This window comes from Sphaeramia orbicularis, chromosome 12 (assembly GCF_902148855.1).
Source record: "Sphaeramia orbicularis chromosome 12, fSphaOr1.1, whole genome shotgun sequence".
Lineage (NCBI taxonomy): Eukaryota > Metazoa > Chordata > Actinopteri > Kurtiformes > Apogonidae > Sphaeramia > Sphaeramia orbicularis.
This window is the reverse complement of record NC_043968.1, coordinates 26,874,158-26,896,309: the sequence shown is the minus strand read 5'-3', so window position 1 is coordinate 26,896,309 and position 22,152 is coordinate 26,874,158. Positions and strand designations below refer to the sequence as shown.

The following is a 22,152-nucleotide window of genomic DNA, read 5'->3' as shown; positions in this document are numbered from 1 at the left end:
ATTTAAGAGTGTATTAAAGGAGTGATATTTTGCTTTTTTTAAATGGAATTATGCATTTTCAAACATTTTCCTGTGGTCTACATAAACTGTAAATGCTCTGCTTGGGTCTGAATTCTTCATTAATTCAACTCCACAGGTCCATCTTCAACCCCATTTCTATGACACCAGAAAGGTCGTTTTGAGCGCTGGCCCTTTAAATGCAAATGAGCCACTTCAGGCCTCATCCCCTCCAGGTTGTTGGCTGTGCTTCTCTGTCCCATTCAACCAACAACTGAACATGTTAGGTAATCGGCTCAAAGTTTGGACATATTTTCATTTTTTACCACAACTGCTGCTGTTGACAAACAGTTATGTCGTACTTGGAGAAATGTTCGTCTGAAGTCTTGACCTTATATGTGCAAATGTTGTGCTATAACTAGTTATAAAATGTAACAAATTAAGCAGGAATTAAAACAGGTTGTAGAAAGCCACTTGATTTTTTCCAAAATGAATATAAAGATAGCTTTGCAGCACCTGGAGGGTTCATATTCAAACTTTATGAACTATTAGGGTCCAAATACACAAATAAATGAACCAAAGACTAATAAAAGTGAGTTTAGCAAAATATGACCCCTTAAAGTTAACAGCTATCTGAGAAAAAAAAAAAAAAAAACAGATTTGAAAGTAAATACTGGACTTTATCTACAAATGAAAATGGTCAGTAGGTCACTGTTTGTACACATGTTGGCTGTTTTTCTGGGTTCAAAACATCATCTGTCAACACTGATTCTGAACATATGTTAAGATAAACAAAGCAAAAGTGAAGAGAAAATACGACAAATACAATGAAAATGTGTCTGTTGTGTTACCACCACGACACCAAGTATTTTGTTTGGTTATTATGAGCACACTGTCTTGATCTTAATCTTAAAACCAAACTCTACAGTCTTTCCAAAATTCATCTGAACTTTCTGTCTGTGTGGGCGACAGACTTTTTTCATTAGTGACGTAATGAAAACAACATCAGCAATAACAAAATATCATAATATCGCAGAGGGCATGTACAGATGGTTGGCCTTGATATTGATTTAATGCCAGCCCTTTAAATAATGATGCATTTATTGGAACGTATTCATGTAATAAATGCTACGAATGTAAATAACAATTGTCTCCCACAAGCATTTTGTAAAATCGCATATGGGGCTGAGCAACAACAGAGAAACCACCGTTAGGTTTAGAGAAGGAAGCAGGAATGTGATGAAATGAACCATAGAAGTGAGGTTTAATAAGTAATGTTTCTTCCTGTTCCTTTTTCAATATGTAATCTGATTTTGATGAGTAGTACAGGGTGGGGAAGCAAAATTTACAATGAACATTTAGTTGTTTTTTCTCAGCAGGCACTACGTCAATTGTTTTGAAACCAAACATATATTGATGTCATAATCATACCTAACACTATTATCCATACCTTTTCAGAAACTTTTGCCCATATGAGTAATCAGGAAAGCAAACATCAAAGAGTGTGTGATTTGCTGAATGCACTCGTCACACCAAAGGAGATTTCAAAAATAGTTGGAGTGTCCATAAAGACTGTTTATAATGGAAAGAAGAGAATGACTATGAGCAAAACTATTACGAGAAAGTCTGGAAGTGGAGGAAGCAACAAAAAACGTACCAAAGCTTTTATTAAAGCTCTCAAATCCAAAATCCTAAAGGATCCAACCAAATCCATGAGAAAAATGGCAATTGAACTTGAGGTAGACAACAAGACCGTTAGAAATGCAGTAAAATATGATTTGAAGTTAAAATCTTACACAAGAACACCAAAACACTTGTTGACAACAGCAACAAATCCAACTTTAGCAATTTTTGGGAATCATGTTTATGGCTGCCTTCCAGCCCAGATCTAAACCCTCTAGATTACGCTATTTGGGGCGTTTTAGAACATGCTACCAATAGAACATCACACAGCAATGTCGACCTTCTTAAAGATACTATTAAAGAAGAATGGGAGAAGTTGTCACCTGAATATTTGAGGAACACTTGCACAAGTTTCAGGAAGTGTGTGAAGGCAGTTATTGAGAAAGAAGGAGGACACATAGAATAAAAACATTTTCTATTATGTAAATTTTCTTGTGGCAAATAAATTCTCATGACTTTCAATAATTGGTCATACACTGTCTTTCAATCCCTGCCTCAAAATATTGTAAATTTTGCTTCCCCACCCTGTGTTATTCTGTGTATGTCCATTTTGTGTTAGATGTTCAAATAAAAATTCTTATGATTCATTCGTTTGTTGTTTTGTTAATTCATTCATTCATTCATTCATTCATTCATTACCTCCACCAAGGAGGTTATGTTTTTGCCAGGGTTTGTTTGTCTGTCTGTTTGTTTGTTTGTCTGTCCGTTAGTGTGCAACATAACTCAAAAAGTTATGGACAGATTTTGATGAAATTTTCAGGGTTTGTTGGAAATGGGATAAGGAAGAAATGATTAAATTTTGGTGGTGATCAAGGGTGGGGGGGCCCACGGGGGGGGGCGCAGACCAGAAAATTTCATCAAAATCTGTCCATAACTTTTTAAGTTATGTTGCACACTAACAGACAGACAAACAAACAAACAGACAGACAGACAGACAGACAAATAAACCCTGGCAAAAACATAACCTCCTTGGCGTGGGGGGGCCCACGGGGGGAGGGGGGCACTGATCAGCCTTGGCGGAGGTCTGCGCTCTCCGAGTGCTTCTAGTTCATTCATACAACAACAACAAAAATGGAATTCAAAGTTACTGTACATTGTTGGCTTAAAAAAAATCCCAAAAAACATTCACAATGAATTATATGACACAAATAGGTCATATTTTGAAGTTTTTTTGAGCACTGACACTTTTCCTAAATCAAATATTCTGTTAAATATTACATTTTATAAAATTTTGTTTATTTTTTATGTAATTCTATATCTTGCCCAGTGTCATGCGTCATCGTTTGTTGATTTAGTTTAGTTTTTTTTGTTTTGTCTCTTCCTGTTTTATTTTGGTGATGGTGGTCATCTTCCTGTTTTTGTCTGCACTCTGTCTTGTCATAGTCGTCCCCAATTCCCTCATTGCCTGCACCTGATGTTCCTCCTGTGATTATCCACACCTGAATGTGATCCCTGCTCTCCCTATATATTCTCTTCTCTCCCTTTGTTGTCAGTGGGTATGATTACATGACGTTTTTTTAAATCCGATTTATTTTTCCAGAAGAAATTAATTCGGAACTAAATTATTTTCTCTTCTGTTTACATGGAAATGTTAAACCCGAATAAAGGTTTACATGAGAAACGTTTATTCGGTTCTTGCAGCCCTTCTGTTAGCTTAGCTTAGCATAGTCACTGCATTTCCATGGTCACACGTAGCCAGTTTTTTAAAGGTGATTTGTTGTCTTTTGTAAGTGATTTTCTGAAATCAGATTCTCCCTAATTATTTATTTAGATCTGCGACTTACTGCACTCATACAATCTTGGGACTGTTGTGTTGACGGAAGTTGGAAAATCTTTTTGTTGGAAGGGATGCATGCGCTAAATTAGCTTTGCTTTATCGTTTTAGCTTTGCATTAGTTTTTATTTCCCAAGATTTTATTACTGCAGTAAGTCGCATTGCCATGATTTGAGCCTCAATTTGTGATCGTATTGACCTCACTGGACGAAAGTAATGATTAGGGAGAACTGAATTTCACAAAATTAGTCATAAAATACTACAGATCACCCATGAAAGCCTGGCTGTGTCTGACCATAGGAATGAAGCGATAATGCTAAGCTAGGCTAAGCTAAGCTAACGGAAGGGCTGCGAGAACAAGGCAATCGGTGCACTGCAGTGCAAACTGTTTAGCCCACTTATCGAACTCATTAGTGCATGACAAATGAATGAATCAAAAACAAGTGGTGAACTATTCCTTCAGGGTTTTCCAGGCTAGTAGATCCCATCAGAATAGCCCACTGGAATGGTTTGGGTTGACTAGACTGCATTGCATATTCTTCTGCCAGTGCAGAATGTGTGTGTTATTGCGACAGGACAAGGCAATGAGCATACGCAGAATGGCAGGAATAAAGTCCAAACGGAATAAAGGGTTTACATGTCCAAGGAATAATTTAGTTTGGTAATAAAAGGGGATTAAACCAGTGACTTTATTCAGATTTGAATTTATTCCAAACTATTCTTTTTCAACTGGAATAAGTTGTTTACATGGTCATCTTAAATAGGATCTAACGTTTATTCAGATTAAACCAGGAATAAAAGTTGTCATGTAAACGCACAGACTGTGGTTTTTGTTACCCCCGTGAAGACAATCTTGTTCAAGAATCTTGATCCTTGTTCCATGTGTTTTTTTTGGGGTTTTTTTTTTGCTCTTCAGGCTTTTTAGTTTCATATTGCGCATGTTGGCTCCCTCCTTTTGTTGTCCTGTTTTTGTATTTTTGGAATCTTTTAATTAAAATCCTTTTATCTCTCAACCTCACGAGTCTGGAGGATTTGGGTCCACGCCAGAGTGTCGAATCTTAACACCCATGCTTTAGTCCCATTACATATCGATGTCTGTCAATGATAGATGGGACTGATTTAAGCCAGTGCACATGGTGACCTCGTCTTTATTAGAAAATTATCAGCCCTTCACAAATTGTGTGGTACTTCCTTGTCACCTCTCAACTTGAAAAATAACTAACCATATCCTGGTTCATGAACTACGACCGTTTACTCTGCCTCATTGGTCTTTCTCTCTATAGTCTCTTTGTCCTCTGTGAAGTGGCCAACCATTGTCTGGTTTGTCATTGTTTGCCAAAATAAGTGAAAAATAATTCTACCCTCTTCATAATGCACAGGTTAATGTTTGATCCATTTGTGTTGAGGACAGTGGCAAATATGTCTTTTACTCAACCTGTATTAGTCTGGCTTGTGACAGGAACAGCCATCACTCTCTCTTTTCTCTTCCTTTACCTTCTCTCTTTAACCCCAAATGGTCAAAGCAGATGACGATCTTCCAGGAGTCGGGGTCTGCTCAAGGTTTCTGCCTGTTTTTATTTTCTTACATAATAGCTTTATTACTTTTTCAGTTCAGAGAACATTAGGCAAAAACAATTACTCCCACACGATAACAAGAACTATAAATAAATAAAAACACTCAGAGAAAAGATAAATTAACCCATACAGACCCAGTGCTACTTATGTGGTAGTACCCAAATGTTTTTTCTCTCTCTATTTAGCATTTCTTAAGGGATTTATCACCATTGATTGTAATGTTATCCTCCTTATTTTACGTTTTTTCAGTGTAAATCATGTATTTTCCTATTTTTGATTCACTGATCATGTAGATGTTCAAAAAAAGCACAGATTAAAATGGAGGGTTATTAAATTAGAAACAGAGAAAACTGAAGAAAAAATGACTTTTTCAGCAAAGATATCAATAACGGAACTAAAAACAAGTGTGTCTATCCAGTGTCACAGATCCAACTCCATGTGTTGTACTAGTGCAGGGGTAGGCAACCTGTGGCTCCGGGGCCACATATGGCTTTTGGGCCCTTCTCCAGTGGCGCAATGTAGCTTTTTTTTTTTTTTTTTTTTAACACATTTTGCAATTGGAATAAAGTGATCCTGACATGATGCAGTTGTAAAAATGTAGACTCTACTCCAAATGAATAAAAAAAAAATAGTAATAGTACCAAAAGTAAATTATTTTTTAATTTTATAACAGAAGGTATTCATCTGTATTCTCCATTGCAAAGAAAGTCTTCAACTACCAACTGATTTTTGTATCAAACAAAAATAATGACGAATATCATTGTTTTCTTTAGTTTTGTCATTTCTTTATAGTTCTGTAAATGCATGGAAACTTTGATTTATTTTCCACATATTCTGTAAAAACTAATTCTTAAGAGCTTCTTAAACAGTCACTAGTTTGAGGAATTATATAAGGGTATCTTTTGGCTCCAGACAGTTTTGTTTTTCTTTTTCTGTCCCAAAATGGCTCTTTAGATTGCAAAGGTTGCCAACCCATGTACTAGTGAATCCATGTTGTAGAAGAAGATGATCTTTAATATTTGGGATTTTCTACTATAAATCATGTATTTTCCTAAATTTAATTTCCAATATTTAATTTAGATGTTCATAAAAACTCAGAGTAAATTCAAAGGGTATTATATTAAAACAGAGAAAACTGAAAAAAAGTGAGTTTTTCAGCAAACATTTTAATTGTATACAATCCCAGTGTGTCCATCCACTGTCACTGATCCAACTCCATGGATTTTATTGGTGAATCAATGTTGTAGATGATGACGGTGTTTCCATGGTAATTACAGAGCCTCTGAACATCCAAATGGGTCATATCTAATGACCATGAAAAGATGATAAACTGTATTTTACAACAATTATTTACATGTATTGATAGGATTAGTGAATCAACAGGTATTAAACAGTTCAGATCAGTAGATGGTTATTGTTGCCAGTAGTTGTTTGAGTCTTTATGGGTTAAGTAAGAAATAAGCAACAACAAAGGAAAAACATAAAACAGCACTGAAAGCTCACATTGACAGTTGAAAGGGTATAAAAACAAGTAACCAAGCAGTGAGATGTCACAACCTAATGTTCAGTTGATAACAGAACTTAAGTGTGTGATAATCTGTGTACGTCTGTCCAAGTATGTCCATAGAGGCTCTAGGTGCAGTTTCTTAAAATTCCGTTTTGTGTCCAGTTCTTGAGCTAAAGTCATTGACGTGAGACTTCTTTGAAAGTTTGAGCTATTTACTAAAAAAATGATTCACATTACAAGAATAACATTCCAAAAAATAAAGAATCTTTCATCCATTACAGGAGATCAGTGAGGGTCATGTAGTCACGGTCTTCTTTGTGGTTGTACTCTGTCCGCCTACTGGCTGATGCAGTTTACTGTTTTAATAGAATAATGCAATACAGATATTCATAATTAAGCAATATTAAACTTAAGATTAACAGTACAAATTAGGTAACAGTTATTTTTAATTGTAATTTTAAATTATTTTCCACTTGTTTGTATAATGGCTGTAACAGAGGCCTTTCTGCACTGTCTGTGCATTCACTGATCCAATGTCATTCAACAAAGGGGTCCAGGTTTTATAAAATTATCAAGGTTTCTCTTTACCTGCTCTCTGGACCTGCTGCTGTGGTCCTGCCTCTCTCCTGCCTTCATCGTCATCACTCACTTATCCATATAGTTATGACAGTGTTTATTATACAGTTTCATAGATGTTCTAGTTCAGTTATCTGTGCATCAACTGCATCCATGTGTCTCCCCCTACTTCCCCCCCTTCTCCCCCTCCCTCCCAGTTTCTCTCTATCTCTATCGCTCTCTCTTTATCTCTTCCTTTACTCTCTCTCTTTAACCCCAACTGGTCAAGGCAGACGGCCATCCTCCACAGTCTGGGTCTGCTCCAGGTTTCTGCTGTTAAAGGGAAGTTTTTCCGTCCATTGTCACCAGCCACAAGTGTTTACTCCTGGAGGGTTCTGTTGGGTTTCTGTAAATTGGCTTAGAGTCTGGTTTTGACCAACTCTGTATGTAAAGTGTCATGAGATAACTTTTGTTATGATTTGGCGCTATATAAATAAAATTTGATTTGATTTGATCTTTAGTCCAATAGGTCATTGCGTCCAGATGGATAAGTTCCATTGTACCTTAACCACTATGAGAGCTTAGAAGATCTGTCAGAGATCCACTCAAGTAGGTTGCACCTTCTGGCACTAAACAAAAGTACATCAAGCAGTTTTAGTACATGAGGTTTAACACATAAGGACCTAGTGTTTCTTTCTGTCTATTCCCAAATTAATTTTTCTCTATATTTAACGTCCCTTAAGTGATTTAGCACCATTTATTGCAATATTATGCACTGTATTTTGTGTTTTTTCAGTGCAAATAATTTATTTTTCCTACATTTAATTGACTGATCATGTAGATGTTCATAAAAGGTAAAGGAGTAAAGGTAAAGGAAAAAGTGACTTTTTCAGCAAATCTATCATTAACTGAACATAAACCCAGTGTCTCCATCCACTGTCACTGATCCAACTCCATGGGTTTTACTGGTAAATCATTGTTGTAGAAGATGATGGTGTTTCTACGGTAACTACAGAGCCTCTGAATGTCCAAATGGGTCATATCTGATGACCATGAAAAGATGAAAAACTGTATTGTACACCAACTATTTACATGGATTGAAAGGACTATATGATGATCAGGTATTAAACCTTTTACACCAGTAGATGGTTTTGGTCACCAGTGGCTGTTTGGGTCTTTATGGGTTAGTTATCAGCTAGAAAAAAATAAAAAGAGAAAATATAAAAACACTCAAGAATATTTACATTAATATGAAAAACATTAGAGAATTAGCATATCAAGACTATGTACAATGTATATAGAAATAAAGGTAAAATATAAAATACAGCATGTACAGTCCAGTGCAGTAACTGTGCAGAACAGTATGTGCTGCTGTGTGCAATAAGGTAGTAATGTGCAAATGAATCACAGTCCCAGTGAAGTTGTTGTATTTGGTGCTATATTTGATTTGATATAAATGTCATGTAAAGTGTTATTTCCAGTCCATCTTTGATTTTCTTTTGGTTGACCAAACAGAAATTGACATCATACGAATCTGAAGACCATGAAAGTATCAAGGAGGTAAAAGTTCTGTGTTTGTCCGTTAAAAGTAAGAATACATCACAATCATAATCAGAACAGACTGTATTGTCATTACGCAGTCACGTACAATGAAATTGGAGTGCTCAGACCATTACAGTGTGCAGATTCACAGGATAATTCACTGGGATGACATACATTTGGAAATAGATTGGACTTTATTGTCATCTCACTAGAGGTTGTACTTGAAAATGAAAAGTAAAACAAAGTCCAAACAGGGAAGAAAATCTGAGCAAATAGTCCAATATTAAAAAGTCTTATCACTGAATATCAAATGGCTGTGTGAGTATAACTAATATATATTCTAATTCAAACATATGAACCAGGTTTTGGCAGCTGTGGTTCAAGGAAATGGGTGTTAAAAGGAAATGAAAAAGAGAACGGGTCAAGTTTCAGTCTCTCCTTTAGTGGTTGTTTTGATATTTCTTCCAAACTGCGATCATGTGCATTCTTTCTTTATACACATGCACACAGTCTCCCACGAGAGTACATTTCACGGGTATTTTAACAGATTTGTTGAACACTAAATGCAACATGATAAGCAGGATTTAGGAGGCTACTTTAAACTTGCCCAGTTTTACAGCTTCATGTGATAAGTTCCGCATTTGTGCTTAATTAGTGTAAGTTGAATATTTAATCTGACTTTTTTTTCTCTCTGTTTCCTGGTGTTCCCATCAGAAAAGGTTTAGGTGTGTATATGTGTACCTTTGTGTACGTCAGTGTGCAGGTGGAGGGTGATCCAGGTGCTTTTGCCCACCCACTTATGTGTTTGTGTGCGTGTTCTCTGCATATAAAAGTCTTGTGGGGGCTGTTTGTGCAGTTCTTCTTCTTGTGCAACGAGGGAGCATCAGGCAGCATGACGTCCCAGCCATGGATGCTGGCTGTTTGCATTTTATTAACCTCAGGTACCATTTAAATATGTTTTAAGTAGAAAAAAATTAAGAATATGTTCAGTTAATTTACAGCTTTATGTGTATTTACTGCAACTTTCACATCTTTTTTGCACTGACTGTATTGCTTTGGAAACAAATTTCCCTAATTAATGAGTCAATCTTGGTCTATTTGCATTTTATTAATAGTATTATGTTAACTGACAACTGCACATTCTGCAAAAATAAAAAAATAAAAAAGTTTATTTTTCATGTTAAAGTGTGAGAGGCAAAATCCCTTGGGTGCTGGTATGTTAAACTTCTTGAAGAGGTTTAGATGATTGTATAAAAATGCCAATGAACTGAAAAATGTGTCATCTGTTGTGTATTTTGTTATTAAAATGGAGACATGGTAGAAAAAGCCAAGTATTCTATTAGTAGTGTTTCCTACATAACAAGATTAAGCTAAAGTTGTTGAATATATGGCATTATATGAAATATTAAGAGATTAACATAATTATTCTATTCTATGTTTTTTCTTCAGCTATAGGGATAGCTGACTCTATCACAACAGCGGAAACCCAAAAATGTGAGCAATTAAGTTTCATTGTTGAGTTTAAACTGTGCATTGTTATGTTGATTTCATTTTTAGCAAAAAAGAGAAAAAAAAATATCTCGACAAACCCTAAAGTCATAGAAAAATAATGGGACCGATTTATTACTTTAATGATAAATCTGTCCCCTTTACTTTATTTATTGCTTTTTAAAGCGTCATCATTTTTTCTGTGATCAGACACCTGCAGGACTTTCGGCAGTGGAGTCGTGCAGACGTTCAATGGTTTGACTTTCTACGTGCACTCCAACTGCCCGTTCACCCTCATACAATTCACCCACAACCATGTGGAGTGTGACATCATCATACGGCGAGGGGACAGTGGGCTAATCGTCCAAGTTGAGATCACCATCAACAAAGTCAGAACAGTTCTGCAGAACGGACACATCCTGGTGGGAACAAACAGGTGTGGTCCCGACCCAGTCTGTTATTGAGGAAAACTTTAACCAGACACAATCAATGAGGCATGCAAAGTTTGGGCAATCTCTGCGTTTGTTTTAGTTACGGTCTGAAGGAATTTTTATTGCTGGAAACATTATTATGAGCATTCATTAATACTGCATGAAAATCTTGACACCATGCCCTCAGATGATTTTCACAGTCAGTTGCATTAATAATTTTAGTAGAAGTTTTTGTTGATTATTTCCCACCCCCGAAAAGGGAGGCAAGGGGTATTGTTTTTGGTTCAGTTTGTTCATTTGTTTGTTTGTTTGTTAACACTTTAGCAGCAAAACTACTGGTTGAATTCATAGCAAATTGGGTTTATAGATTGCCAGTGACTCAGAATAGATCACATTACATTTTGGGAACAGTAGGTCAAAGTTAAAATTTTTTATGAATTTTTAAAATCTTCCCATTTACTTATAATGGGCAAAATATGTGCAAGCGGCAGGGCTTGTTGTGCCTGGCACCGTTTGTTTGTTTGTTTTTTAACACTTTAGCAACAAAACTATAGGTTGAATTCATACCAGATTGGGTTTATAGATTGCTGGTGACCCAGAATAGATCTGATTACATTTTGGGAAAAGTAGGTTAAAGTTCAAATTTTTATGAATTTAAATTTTTTTTTTTTTTTCATTTACTTATAATGGGCGAAATTACAAATGTCTATAAAAACATGAATTTTGTTTCAATTTACTTCAAACTTGGCACATAAATAGAGGCAACTGATATGCTGACTTTAGCACACGCATATAGGCATGATGACATTAGCTGGATCGATGCAAAAATAAGCTGCAATATGTGCAAGGGGCGGGGTTTGTAGAGCCTGGAACCGCTTGTTGATTATTGATTTGTCCTTCTAGTGATGAATAAAAACAAAAATCAAGGTGAGTTAGACAGAATAGCACTTATCCAATGGTATTAGTCTTTAATAATTTCATATCAATAAAATGTTATGAGAATGGCTTGGATAAATTGAGTTGGTCTTCAAATTTTGTCATATTTTTTAAGAAATAAAAAATAAAACACAAACCAGTTTGGATGCATGGGTGAAAAATACATTACTAAATGTGTCTCAAGTGCTTGTGGGCAAGCATTTTGGAAAACCATCTTTAATTTATAAGTGGTTTGAAACTTTTCTTTTTTAGACCAATACACATTATTGTCACAGCATCCTCTGTCTGTTAACTGATGCCTCTGTGTGTTTTATTTTATCAACAGTGTTTCCGTTCCTTATGACCACATGTACCAGCATATTTTTGCTTATGGGATCTACAACAGACTGAAGAGTTTGCTGCTTCCTCTGTCTGTCACATGGCACAGCGTTCCTGGAGGAATAGACACGTTATGGGTGAGAGGACACGTTCTGTGTAATATACGTCTACACTGATGATACATTTCCCCAAAAACATGGACCGGGTTCACAAGTTGGGAAACGAGCAAACAAAACTGCACAAAAACCAAGGAAACAGAGTAAAACCAAAATATGGCCCTTTTAACCCATAAAGACCCAAACAGCCACTGGTGTCCAAAACCATCTACTGATGTAAATGTTTATTACCTGATCATCATATAATCCTTTCAATCCAAGTAAATAATTGGTGTAAAATACAGTTTATCATCTTTTCATGGTCATCAGATATGACCCATTTGGATGTTCAGAGGCTCCGTAGTTACCGTGGAAACACCGTCATCTTCTACAATATTGATTCACCAGCAAAACCCATGGAGTTGGATTTGATTTAGTGATTTATTCCAAACATGCAATGAAATGTAACATACATGTGAACAAATAAAACATTAATGATAATAATAATAATAATAATAATAATAATAATAATAATAATACAAAAATCAACAATAAAGACAATCTTTAGCCAGAAGAACAGCAAAATAGTTTCATTTACATGCCTGAAAAGGAGTGGGAAGAAGTGCATCTTATATAATTATGGTTGGATCAATGACAGTAGATGTACACACTTGGTTTATGTTCAGTTAATGACATGTTTCGTTGAAAAAGTCACTTTTTCTCCAGTTTCTCCGTTTCTGATATAATAAAACACAACTTTAATCTGAGTTTTCACAAACATCCATATGATCAGTAAATTAAATATGAGAAAATACATGATTTACACTGAAAAAACATGAAATACAGAAAATAATATTACAGTAAGTGGTAATAAATTACTTTAGAATTATTAAATAGATAGAAAAAATCATTTGGGAACTGAGACAGAAAAAGCACTTGGTCTTTATGGGTTAAAAGGGTTCTAAAAGGAGTCTCCCACTAAGTCTATCATAAAAGATAGAAGAAATGAAAAGGTGAGCCTTAAAAACTCTAGTGTGGAAGTGGGAGTCGGAGGTCAGAATGAGGGGAGAACAAAAGGGATGAAGTGTGACCAGCTGAATGTAGGGAATGTCAACCAACCAAAGGGGATGATGTTGTCTGGACAGTTCACGGCCCACTGAGCTCCTTTTAAAGACTACCTGACTAATTCCAGCCAGGTGAGGAAACCACAGCAGGTGAACCTGATAATCCTGAATGACCTGTGAGGCTCCTAACCCAGAGGGAAAAAAAAAAAACAAACAGTTGTGGGGTAATCTGTGCCTGTAATACTGACGCCTCACAAACAGGAGCTGAATCCACTGATGGTTTTTACTGTTGTTGTGAAGGTGGAGCTGGAGCAGGAGCTCAGTACTGACATGATTGGACTCTGTGGGAAACATAATGTCTCGGGTAAGACACGATCTCTGAACAGGAGCAGTGAGTAGTAGAAGTAATAATATTTTGGTTATTGTAGTTCATAAATCTGTTATTAGTTTAATATTATTATATAGTGGAGAAGACAATTTAAACAACAAGGGCCTAGTTTTCTTTTCTCATTATAATGTAATGTAAACTGTTACTCATAAAGTTGGAATAATTTTGTTTTCAGACATCTCTTCTTTATTCCTATTTCTACACATCAGTAATCACATCTGACCAGGTCCAATGATTACATACTGAGTCCCAGTTACACTTTATCAAGAATAAATGATATTGTAACAATCATTTCATGAGAAGAGGTACAAATATTAAATTAAATATTATTCCAGCGTTATGGCTAACAGTGTTGTTTGTTTATAGATGTTCTTTTACCTAAAATGTGCTCTTTCAATAACATTAGGAAACAAGCAGCAGTTGATCGCAGACAGTGTACTTCCTGACGACACATGTCAAATTCGTGATCCTGTCTCTATCATGAATACGGTAAGTTTCTTCACTATCACAGTTTAACACACAACCAACTGAATATTACACTGATACTTTGTTTTTCTTCTAATCTTTCACACATTGACCTCACATTAAAAACACACATCATGTTTATTTGAATCATTTAAAACAATGATTCTTAAAGTTTTTCAGCTTGAGATCCAAAAAAAAAAAAAAAAAAAAAAACCCGAAAACAATTTTTCCTCTTAAAACATTGTCTGAGAATCTTTTTTTTTTTCAGCATTGTTTTCATCTTGTCTTTTACAGTGCTTTTGTCCCCTTGTATCTTGCTGCATCCTTTACTTTGTTTTTCACTTTGTAGCATCTTTTCCATTGCCTTTGGTTTGATGCATATTTACATATTTTTTGTCTTATACAGTACATCCTTCACATCTTGTATGATTGTGACGTCTCTGCATTTCACGTGGTTTGTGTGAGGCAAACTCCCTCAGAGAAACGCTCCCATTTTATTTAAGAAAATTAATTCATATTATTGTCATACAGGTCTGTGTTATTCTGATCATTTTAATCTGAACCAGTTAAAACAACACCATGACCCATTTTGTTTCCTGACCCTGAGCTTGGAAACGATAGGTTTAAAATATTCGTTATGGGTTAGGTTAGGACCCAAGTACACCAGGCACAGAATCAGTTCAGAAATGTCCTTATTGAAGAAACACAGAAATTAGAAAAGAGCCAGTAATGGGGAGCAGGCAAACACACGTGGTCTAGAACGGAAGACAGACAGGTTACCAGGAGACAGGCGAAGAGATGAGGTCCAGAACGGAAGGCAGACTCAAAACCAGGAAAATCCAGAATTACCAAACTAGTGATGGGTAGATGAGGCGTCATGAAGTGTTTCGACACATTGCCAAACTGTATTGATACTGTGTCCATACTGTATCACTGAATACTGACACCTGCTGGACCTTCAAAATCCCTACAGGCAACCTAGTTGACAGACTCAACTGACACTGATTTGATGACCTAGTATATAGAATAATATAATTTAAGTCATTGTATTTTATATTGTATTATTTCATATCTTCATTTAAATTTAAAATATCTTTGATATTTTTAGATACAGTCAATAAATAATGTGAACATGAATCATAACGTGAAAATCTAAGTGAACGTGTTGTGAATGAGGATGCTTGGGGACTTTTTTTTTTTTTTAACAAATTTTTATTAAAAAAAATACGTTTTTCCAACGTTTTGAGCTTGATGGTTAAAAATGAAGTAAAGAATAAATTAATAGGAATTAATTATCAATAAAGCAACTGTGAGTCAGTTGTAGAATGGCTATATAGTTGAGTTTGTCCTGGTGGATCTGGACTTCATTCTCATGCCTGGCCCTAGAATGCCTCAGCATTGAGGAGGTGCTTTTGTTTAAATAGGAAAGTTCTGTCCAACAAATGCGACATTTAACCTGCAGAAAATATGAATAGTAAACTAAGAGTCACTTTGAAATGAATTTGAATTCATATAGATCAAGTGGAAACTCTGAGGAACAGGATGAAACAACAAGGAAATTAAAACAAATACCTTATTTTCTGATATGAGATCAACATGGTCCCACACGGCGGAAACCTTTCTTTTGGTTTGAGGCTGCTCCATAATTCTTGATGAATTTAACGATGAACCGCAAAAGATCAGAGATTCTTTTGGCAGATGCATCCTGTTGACAGATGCGCTTCCTTATAAACACAGTTTGGCGCGTCAGTGTCAGTTCCAAAACAGGTCCTGTATCGGTCACGTGACTTTCTTGAAGTGATACGCGCACCGACACGGGGTTTTGCTCTATGAGCTCAACGCATGCGCAGACGCATCGGTGTTGCCGGACCATCACTATTGAGGACTTGCAGCTGACGTCACTGGTCATGTGATTGTTGTTTACACCGCCATATTGGTAGGCACGCTATCTGGATCCAGAAAGTCGGAACTGTTGCTTTATGTCGTGTTTTTCTTTGGACTCGTGTTTGCGTGTTTTGTTATTTGTGAGTATGTCTGCTTGTGATAAAGGCACCATAGATGAGTTTCTACGTTTACTAACAACAGTGATGCGCGCGCAATTCGGAGGTAAAAACACCAGCTCCAGCCGGCTCACATCAGCCGTACACCTCCAGGCTCTACCCCAGAACTCGTGAACGAGCCGATATGTTAGCTCTAAAACGGTCCATTAACTGTCTCTGTCCAAAAGCCGATCCCATCTTCTCTTTCACGGCCGCATAATTTGACTTGGCCGCATCGGGAAGGCTGTCCTATAGTAGAAAAGCAGACTTGCACAGACAGGTGGGGAGTATTGTCACCAGCTCCAGCTGAACTCACCGGTGTCGCTCGCCGTAGCTCCGACTGCCACTTCCAGCTGCTTCACCCAGCTGAGGAAACTCTGGCTGCCGTCGCCGGCAAAGGGAGCAGGTAGATCCACAATCACTCTGTCTCTATAGGGTGATAGGCCAGGGGAAGACCTCCTGGTAGGTTTAAAGGGGTCTTCATCACCCTACCACATGATGACTATTCTTTTTTTCCATGCCGCTAAGCGCAACAAGCACGCAGGCTAACTATACTGAGAAGCTAGGCTAACCGCGGTAATAACTATAAACAGTGGTAGGCAGAACAGAACCACCGCTGCCACCAGTGGAACTGAGCGGTCTTTCTGCCTAACTTATAACTGGTGACAGCTAAGGAATAAACGGCACACAGGAGTTTAGCAGGTCCATTGTTTAACACGTTGTACGATCCAAGGAAAGCTTGCCTACAATATGGCGTCGTAAACAGAAAACCACGTGATCATGTGACGTATGTGCAAAACCTCAATACCAAACTTAGGGTCACAGACAGAAAACAGGTCAAATACCAGGACTGAGGCAAAAAGGCGTGGTCTAAATCAGGCAGGCGTCAGAAACAGTAAAGTGAGTTCAGATAATGCTTTAGCATCTGGCAGGATATGAAGACAATCTGGCCCAGACTGGAGAGTCAGTGAGGTATGTTATATACTGGGCTGACTGGGAATGAGCTGCAGCTGGGTGAACAGGTGAGGAGAGGCAGCCTGATGAGGTGGGTGTGGCCTGTAGGAGGAGTGACAGGGAGCAGACAGGTGGGATGGGTGTGTCTGATGAGGTGGGTGTGGCCTGTAGGAGGAGTGACAGGGAGCAGACAGGTGGGATGGGTGTGTCTGATTGGATGTGGCGTGGTCAGGGAGAGGAGAGCAGCAGGGAGTCCCAGGTGGAACTGATGGTGTTGATGACGTGACAGGGTCAGGGAGGAGTCGGCAGAGAAGTAAACTGTGACAATATTGAGGTATAGATGTCATATATTTATTTACATTGTTGGAAACAGGTTCAACATGTAAGTAGACACCTTTTAATCTATTAACAATAAATAATAAAGAAGATCTGATGGTTTCTGTATATTTATAGATATGCCGCTTGTTGTTCTCCTACACTTTGGATTGTTTCCAAGCCTTGACGCCTCATTACATCCACCTCTGTGAAAGCAACATTTACGGCTACGAACAGGTCAAATCCATCGGCTGTGCTTTCTTTAAAGAAGTTGCTCAATATTGTGGAAACACCAGCTACATCTGGAACGTATGGAGAACTGTATCCAACTGCGGTACGTTCTTTTCTTTTCTAGACCTAAAGCTCCAGATTGGTTGAATCAACATGTTTTGCTCAAACATTTATTACCAGTTAAATCTGAGACTCATTTGGTTGCGATTGTCTGTGTGGATGGATGCAGAACAGCCCAGTTGTGCAGGAGACCTGGTTTATGTCGAACAGGGTGCTGCTTTTGTTCCCAGCTGCTCCAACCCAAATATCCAATTTTTCAACCAGGATCTCACCAGCTCCTGTGTCTGTCCAAATGGTGAGCAATATGTACATTAACTCCCACAGGTACTTTGGGCTAACATTCACCTTCACTGCTCCATACAGAAAAATAACAAAAAATTTTATGAAACTGTAGGTAAGGTGTTCAATGATCATGTTGAGGATTCCCGTTGTGTGACCGTGTCCAGCTGCCCCTGTGTGTTCGCTGGCAGAACCTATGAACCCGGAGACATACGGAGCACCAAGTGTCAGTCATGGTAGGACAGCAGAAACACAATGTCCATAAACTGTGAATGTGCATTTGGGAAAATTGTAGCGCTGCATTATATAATAATAGTGCAATATGTAATAATGTAATAATTTTCCACCTCATGTAGTAACATTTTGTGATAAAATGCCACATTTTGGAATAAAAATCTCGAATGTATTTTGTGATAAACTTTGCTGCATTTTGTAATAATTTATTACATATTGTAACAGTTTTTACAAAATGCAGGTGTAGCTCTTTTTTAAAAATTTAAATGTAATTATTTGGTGCATTATGTAATTACAGAAGAGTTTAGGGCCATTGGGGGAAAAAAAAAAAAAGGTCCAATATATATTTATTATTATTATTATTATTATTATTATTATTATTATGAGAAAAGTCAAAATTCTGAGATGAAAGTCAGAATTCCGACTTTTTTCATAGAATAATAATAATAAAAAAATATACTGGACCTTATTTATGTATTTATTTATTTATTTTCCAGTAGCCCTAATCTTCCGTAATGTAATAAACCATTGAAAAAACATTGAAATTGATGCCTTAATGGGAAAAACCATCATACCAGCAGAACAACATTACGCATTCAAATTATTATGCTTTCTTTGGAAAAAAATAAGGGCTACATCCACATTTTGTAGTAGCGGTTGCCATATGTAATAAGTTATTACAAAATGTGTTCAAGAATTTTATTACAAAATGTGGTGTTATTGCATAATGACATGAAAAATTATTACATTATTACATATTTCACTATTATTACATAATGCAGTGCTACAGGAATCATTAAAGGGGTCATATTTTGCTAAACCCACTTTTATTCATCTTTGTTTCATTTATGTGTGTATTTGGACCCTAATAGTTCATAAAGTTTGAATTTGAACCCTCCACGTGCTTCAAAACTATCTTCATATTCATTCTATCAAAAACTGAGTGGATTTCTACAACCCGTTTCAATTCCTTTTTAATTTGTTACCTTTTCAATTAGTTACGTCACGACATTTGCACATTTCAGGTCAAGACTTCTGATGAACATTTCTCCGAGTACGACATAACTGTTTGTCAGCAGCAGCGGTTGTAGTAAAAACTCAAGATATGTCCAAACTTCAAGACGATTACTTAAAATGTTCAGTTGTTGGTTGAACAGGACAGAGCAGCACAGTCAACAACCTGGAGGGGGCAGGGCAGGATGTGGCTCATTTGCATTTAAAGGGCCAGCGCTCAGACAACCTTTTTTCGTGTCATTACTCAGAAATAGGGTTGAAGATGGACCTGTGGAGTTGAATTAATGAAGAATTCAGACCCAAGCATAGCATTTACAGTTTATGTAGACCACAGGGAAATGTTTGAAAATGCATTATTCCATTTTTTTTTTTTTTTTTTTTTTTTTTTTTTTTAAAAAGCAAAATATCGTTCCATTAAAGTGAATCTCCCTCTCCTCAGTATCTGTGACAGTGGGAAGTGGCAATGCTCTGAAAACATCTGCCCCAGTAAGTGTGTGATTGAGGGACAGTTTGTGTCAACGTTTGATGGGAAGCGATATGTCCTCCCCGGTAAATGTACATATGTGGCCTCACAGGTAATGTTTTCCTCTTTCTCCATCACAAAATATTTCCCACAGTAACATTTTTTTGTACAGAGAGCAGCTGTTTGTATCCTTCTATGCAGGGTCTCAACTGGACTATAAGGATAGAGTTTTCTAAAAAAGGTGCCTCTCTGAAGACAGTTGTTCTTGAGATTTTCCAGGTACAGGCTTCAAATGCATAGACATAATCTGTTAAATGTCATATAAATGTACATCACACAAATGGATATAAATGTTCTTTTTGTGGAATTTGCAGGAAACATACACATTCTCACACAACTTGGTTAAATTTAGAGAGGAGGAGGTTACTGAACTTCACCAGTCTGGTAAGAACACACACATTCACAGAAGTGTCAAGTAACAAAGTACAAATACTCCATTACCTTATTTAAGTAGAAATTTTGGTTATCTATACTTTATTGAAGTAATTAGTTTTGAGCCAACTTTTCACTTCTACTCTTTACCTTTTCCCACAATTATCTGTACTTTCTACTCCTTACATTTTTTATTTATTTATTTATTTTTTTTTAACAATTTTTATTGATGTCTCATTTTTATCAGTATAATCCAATCCAGTCTCCTCAAGTTGAGGAGCAAGAAAAGAAACAAAAGAACAGAAAACAAACAAATGAAAAGAACAGTCTGTGTTTGTGTCACAATGTGTTTAGGTCCCTTAATAAACACATTTTTCCCTGAATGTCAGCCATTTTCCTCAGTTTTTTATGAGGACATTTTCTTTCAACTTCAGTTTATATGTAAGATATTCCATGATAAGTATATCATCTATGACTGAAAGCCATTGTTTATAAGACAGAGCATCAGTCTTAAACCACTTCTTTGTTATGGCCTTCTTCTCGGCCACCAGGAGGATCTTGGCAAGATATCTGTCTCCTTTATGCACTGTTTCTTCTAAATGTCCGAGATAAAGAATATACTGCTTACATTTTTAAAATAGCCTCGTTACTCCTATTTCATTCTGGCTTGTCATCGTTCAAATTTTAAAGAAACTGTCCAGATAAATGGCTGCATCCAAATAGAGTGAGTTTGACTGTGGTTGGGTTAGAAGTATAAACATATACCACTCTACACCCTATTGGTTTGTATGCGATCCAGCACACCAGACTTTTTGCACCATTCTAATACTTATATTCAACTACTCATCATATCTTCTGCTCCATGAAACACATGTTAATGCTCAGTAGGACACATATATGGTTCTTTAATACCTTTGCATTGGACTAAAATGCCTTCATTTTCAATGGACATATATGTGTCTGAAACAGGTAGACTAGTGCATCTCAAATGTTTCAACATTAACATTTTTATATAACATTATAGTCATTATGGCCTTTAGAAACAGGTTTTTGGGGAGGTGGGGTAGTCCACTATAGGCCCCTGTGGAACCACCTAAGCTTTTATCCTAATGGCATTTTGTTTCCTTACATTTACTTTTATACTTTAAGTAGCTTTGAAATCAGTACTTTTACACTTCCACTTGAGAAAAATAGATAGATAGATAGATAGATAGATAGATAGATAGATAGATAGATAGATAGATAGATAGATAGATAGATAGATAGGTAGGTAGGTAGGTAGGTAGGTAGGTAGGTAGGTAGGTAGGTAGGTAGGTAGGTACTTTTTTGATCCTGAAAGAAATTCTGTGAACTCCATTACTCGCATACCTACATACAAATGAGATGTAAGAGTTAAATATAGTATAGTATAGTATAAGTATGGTATAGTACAGTATAGTGTAAGTATAGTAGATATGAGTTGATACTTGAGCTTCTACAGAAGTTTTTTTAAACCCTAGTATCGAAACTGCTACCTGAGGAATGAATGGAAATACTTTGGACACCTCTGCACACATATAGTAGTACTATACGGTAAAAGTGGTGCAGTCCAGTAGCTAAAACCTGTATCTATAATATGTTCCCTGTTAGAGCATGTCCTGGTTTTCTGGCAGTCCTCCATGAACGTCCAGGTCCACACATCTTTTGGAATGACCATCCAAGTCCAGGTGTCTCCTGAACTCCAGCTTTCCATCACCCCACCCACAAACCACAGCAGCATGATCTCAGGTTAGGACCTTGTTTTGTGTCACTGCATTTTCAGTATAGCATACATGGTCTGGTTTGACTTGCACATAACTTACTCTGTCTTCAAGGTCTTTGTGGCAACAGCAACGGCGACACCACAGATGATTTCACCACCAGCAGTGGCATCGTGGAGAACTCAGCTCAGCCTTTTGCTCAGTCCTGGAGTGTGGGTGTTTGCACAGCGGACATACCCCCTCACTGCATTAGCACAGACAATGGTACCAATTAACGATATAATTCAACCCGTTACATGAGGTTATGAGATTGAAAATATCCAGTATTATATTTGATCTGCTTATTTATGCTGCTAATAATGTTAGATGGGGAAATGCAGGGAAAACTATTATAGATACATGAGTAAAATTACAAAAAAGAGCTATTAGAATAATTAAAGTAGGATATTTTGAAGCAACTAATTATTTATTTATTCAACTTAAAACCTTAAAAAATTGCAGGATATTGTAAAATATTAGATGATTTATATCGTAAAAAATATTTTTCTAAATAGCATTCAAGATTTCTTTAAAT

The 22,152-nt window shown here is 36.7% G+C and overlaps 1 protein-coding gene across 1 annotated transcript in view; it reads left to right on the top strand.

The window, feature by feature from the left end:
* The first annotated feature begins 9,366 nt into the window (after positions 1 to 9,366).
* Positions 9,367 to 22,152, top strand: part of LOC115430653 (mucin-19) — a 31,385-nt gene continuing 18,599 nt past the window's right edge. Inside the window, exons 1-15 of the mRNA XM_030150790.1 lie at positions 9,367 to 9,396; positions 9,490 to 9,574; positions 10,083 to 10,127; positions 10,332 to 10,557; positions 11,814 to 11,943; positions 13,266 to 13,329; positions 13,760 to 13,842; positions 17,265 to 17,460; positions 17,587 to 17,712; positions 17,812 to 17,932; positions 19,384 to 19,519; positions 19,609 to 19,686; positions 19,782 to 19,851; positions 21,469 to 21,606; positions 21,693 to 21,842. Of these exons, the coding sequence (XP_030006650.1) occupies positions 9,367 to 9,396; positions 9,490 to 9,574; positions 10,083 to 10,127; positions 10,332 to 10,557; positions 11,814 to 11,943; positions 13,266 to 13,329; positions 13,760 to 13,842; positions 17,265 to 17,460; positions 17,587 to 17,712; positions 17,812 to 17,932; positions 19,384 to 19,519; positions 19,609 to 19,686; positions 19,782 to 19,851; positions 21,469 to 21,606; positions 21,693 to 21,842 (1,678 nt within the window). The remainder of the gene's footprint in view (positions 9,397 to 9,489; positions 9,575 to 10,082; positions 10,128 to 10,331; positions 10,558 to 11,813; positions 11,944 to 13,265; positions 13,330 to 13,759; positions 13,843 to 17,264; positions 17,461 to 17,586; positions 17,713 to 17,811; positions 17,933 to 19,383; positions 19,520 to 19,608; positions 19,687 to 19,781; positions 19,852 to 21,468; positions 21,607 to 21,692; positions 21,843 to 22,152) is intronic.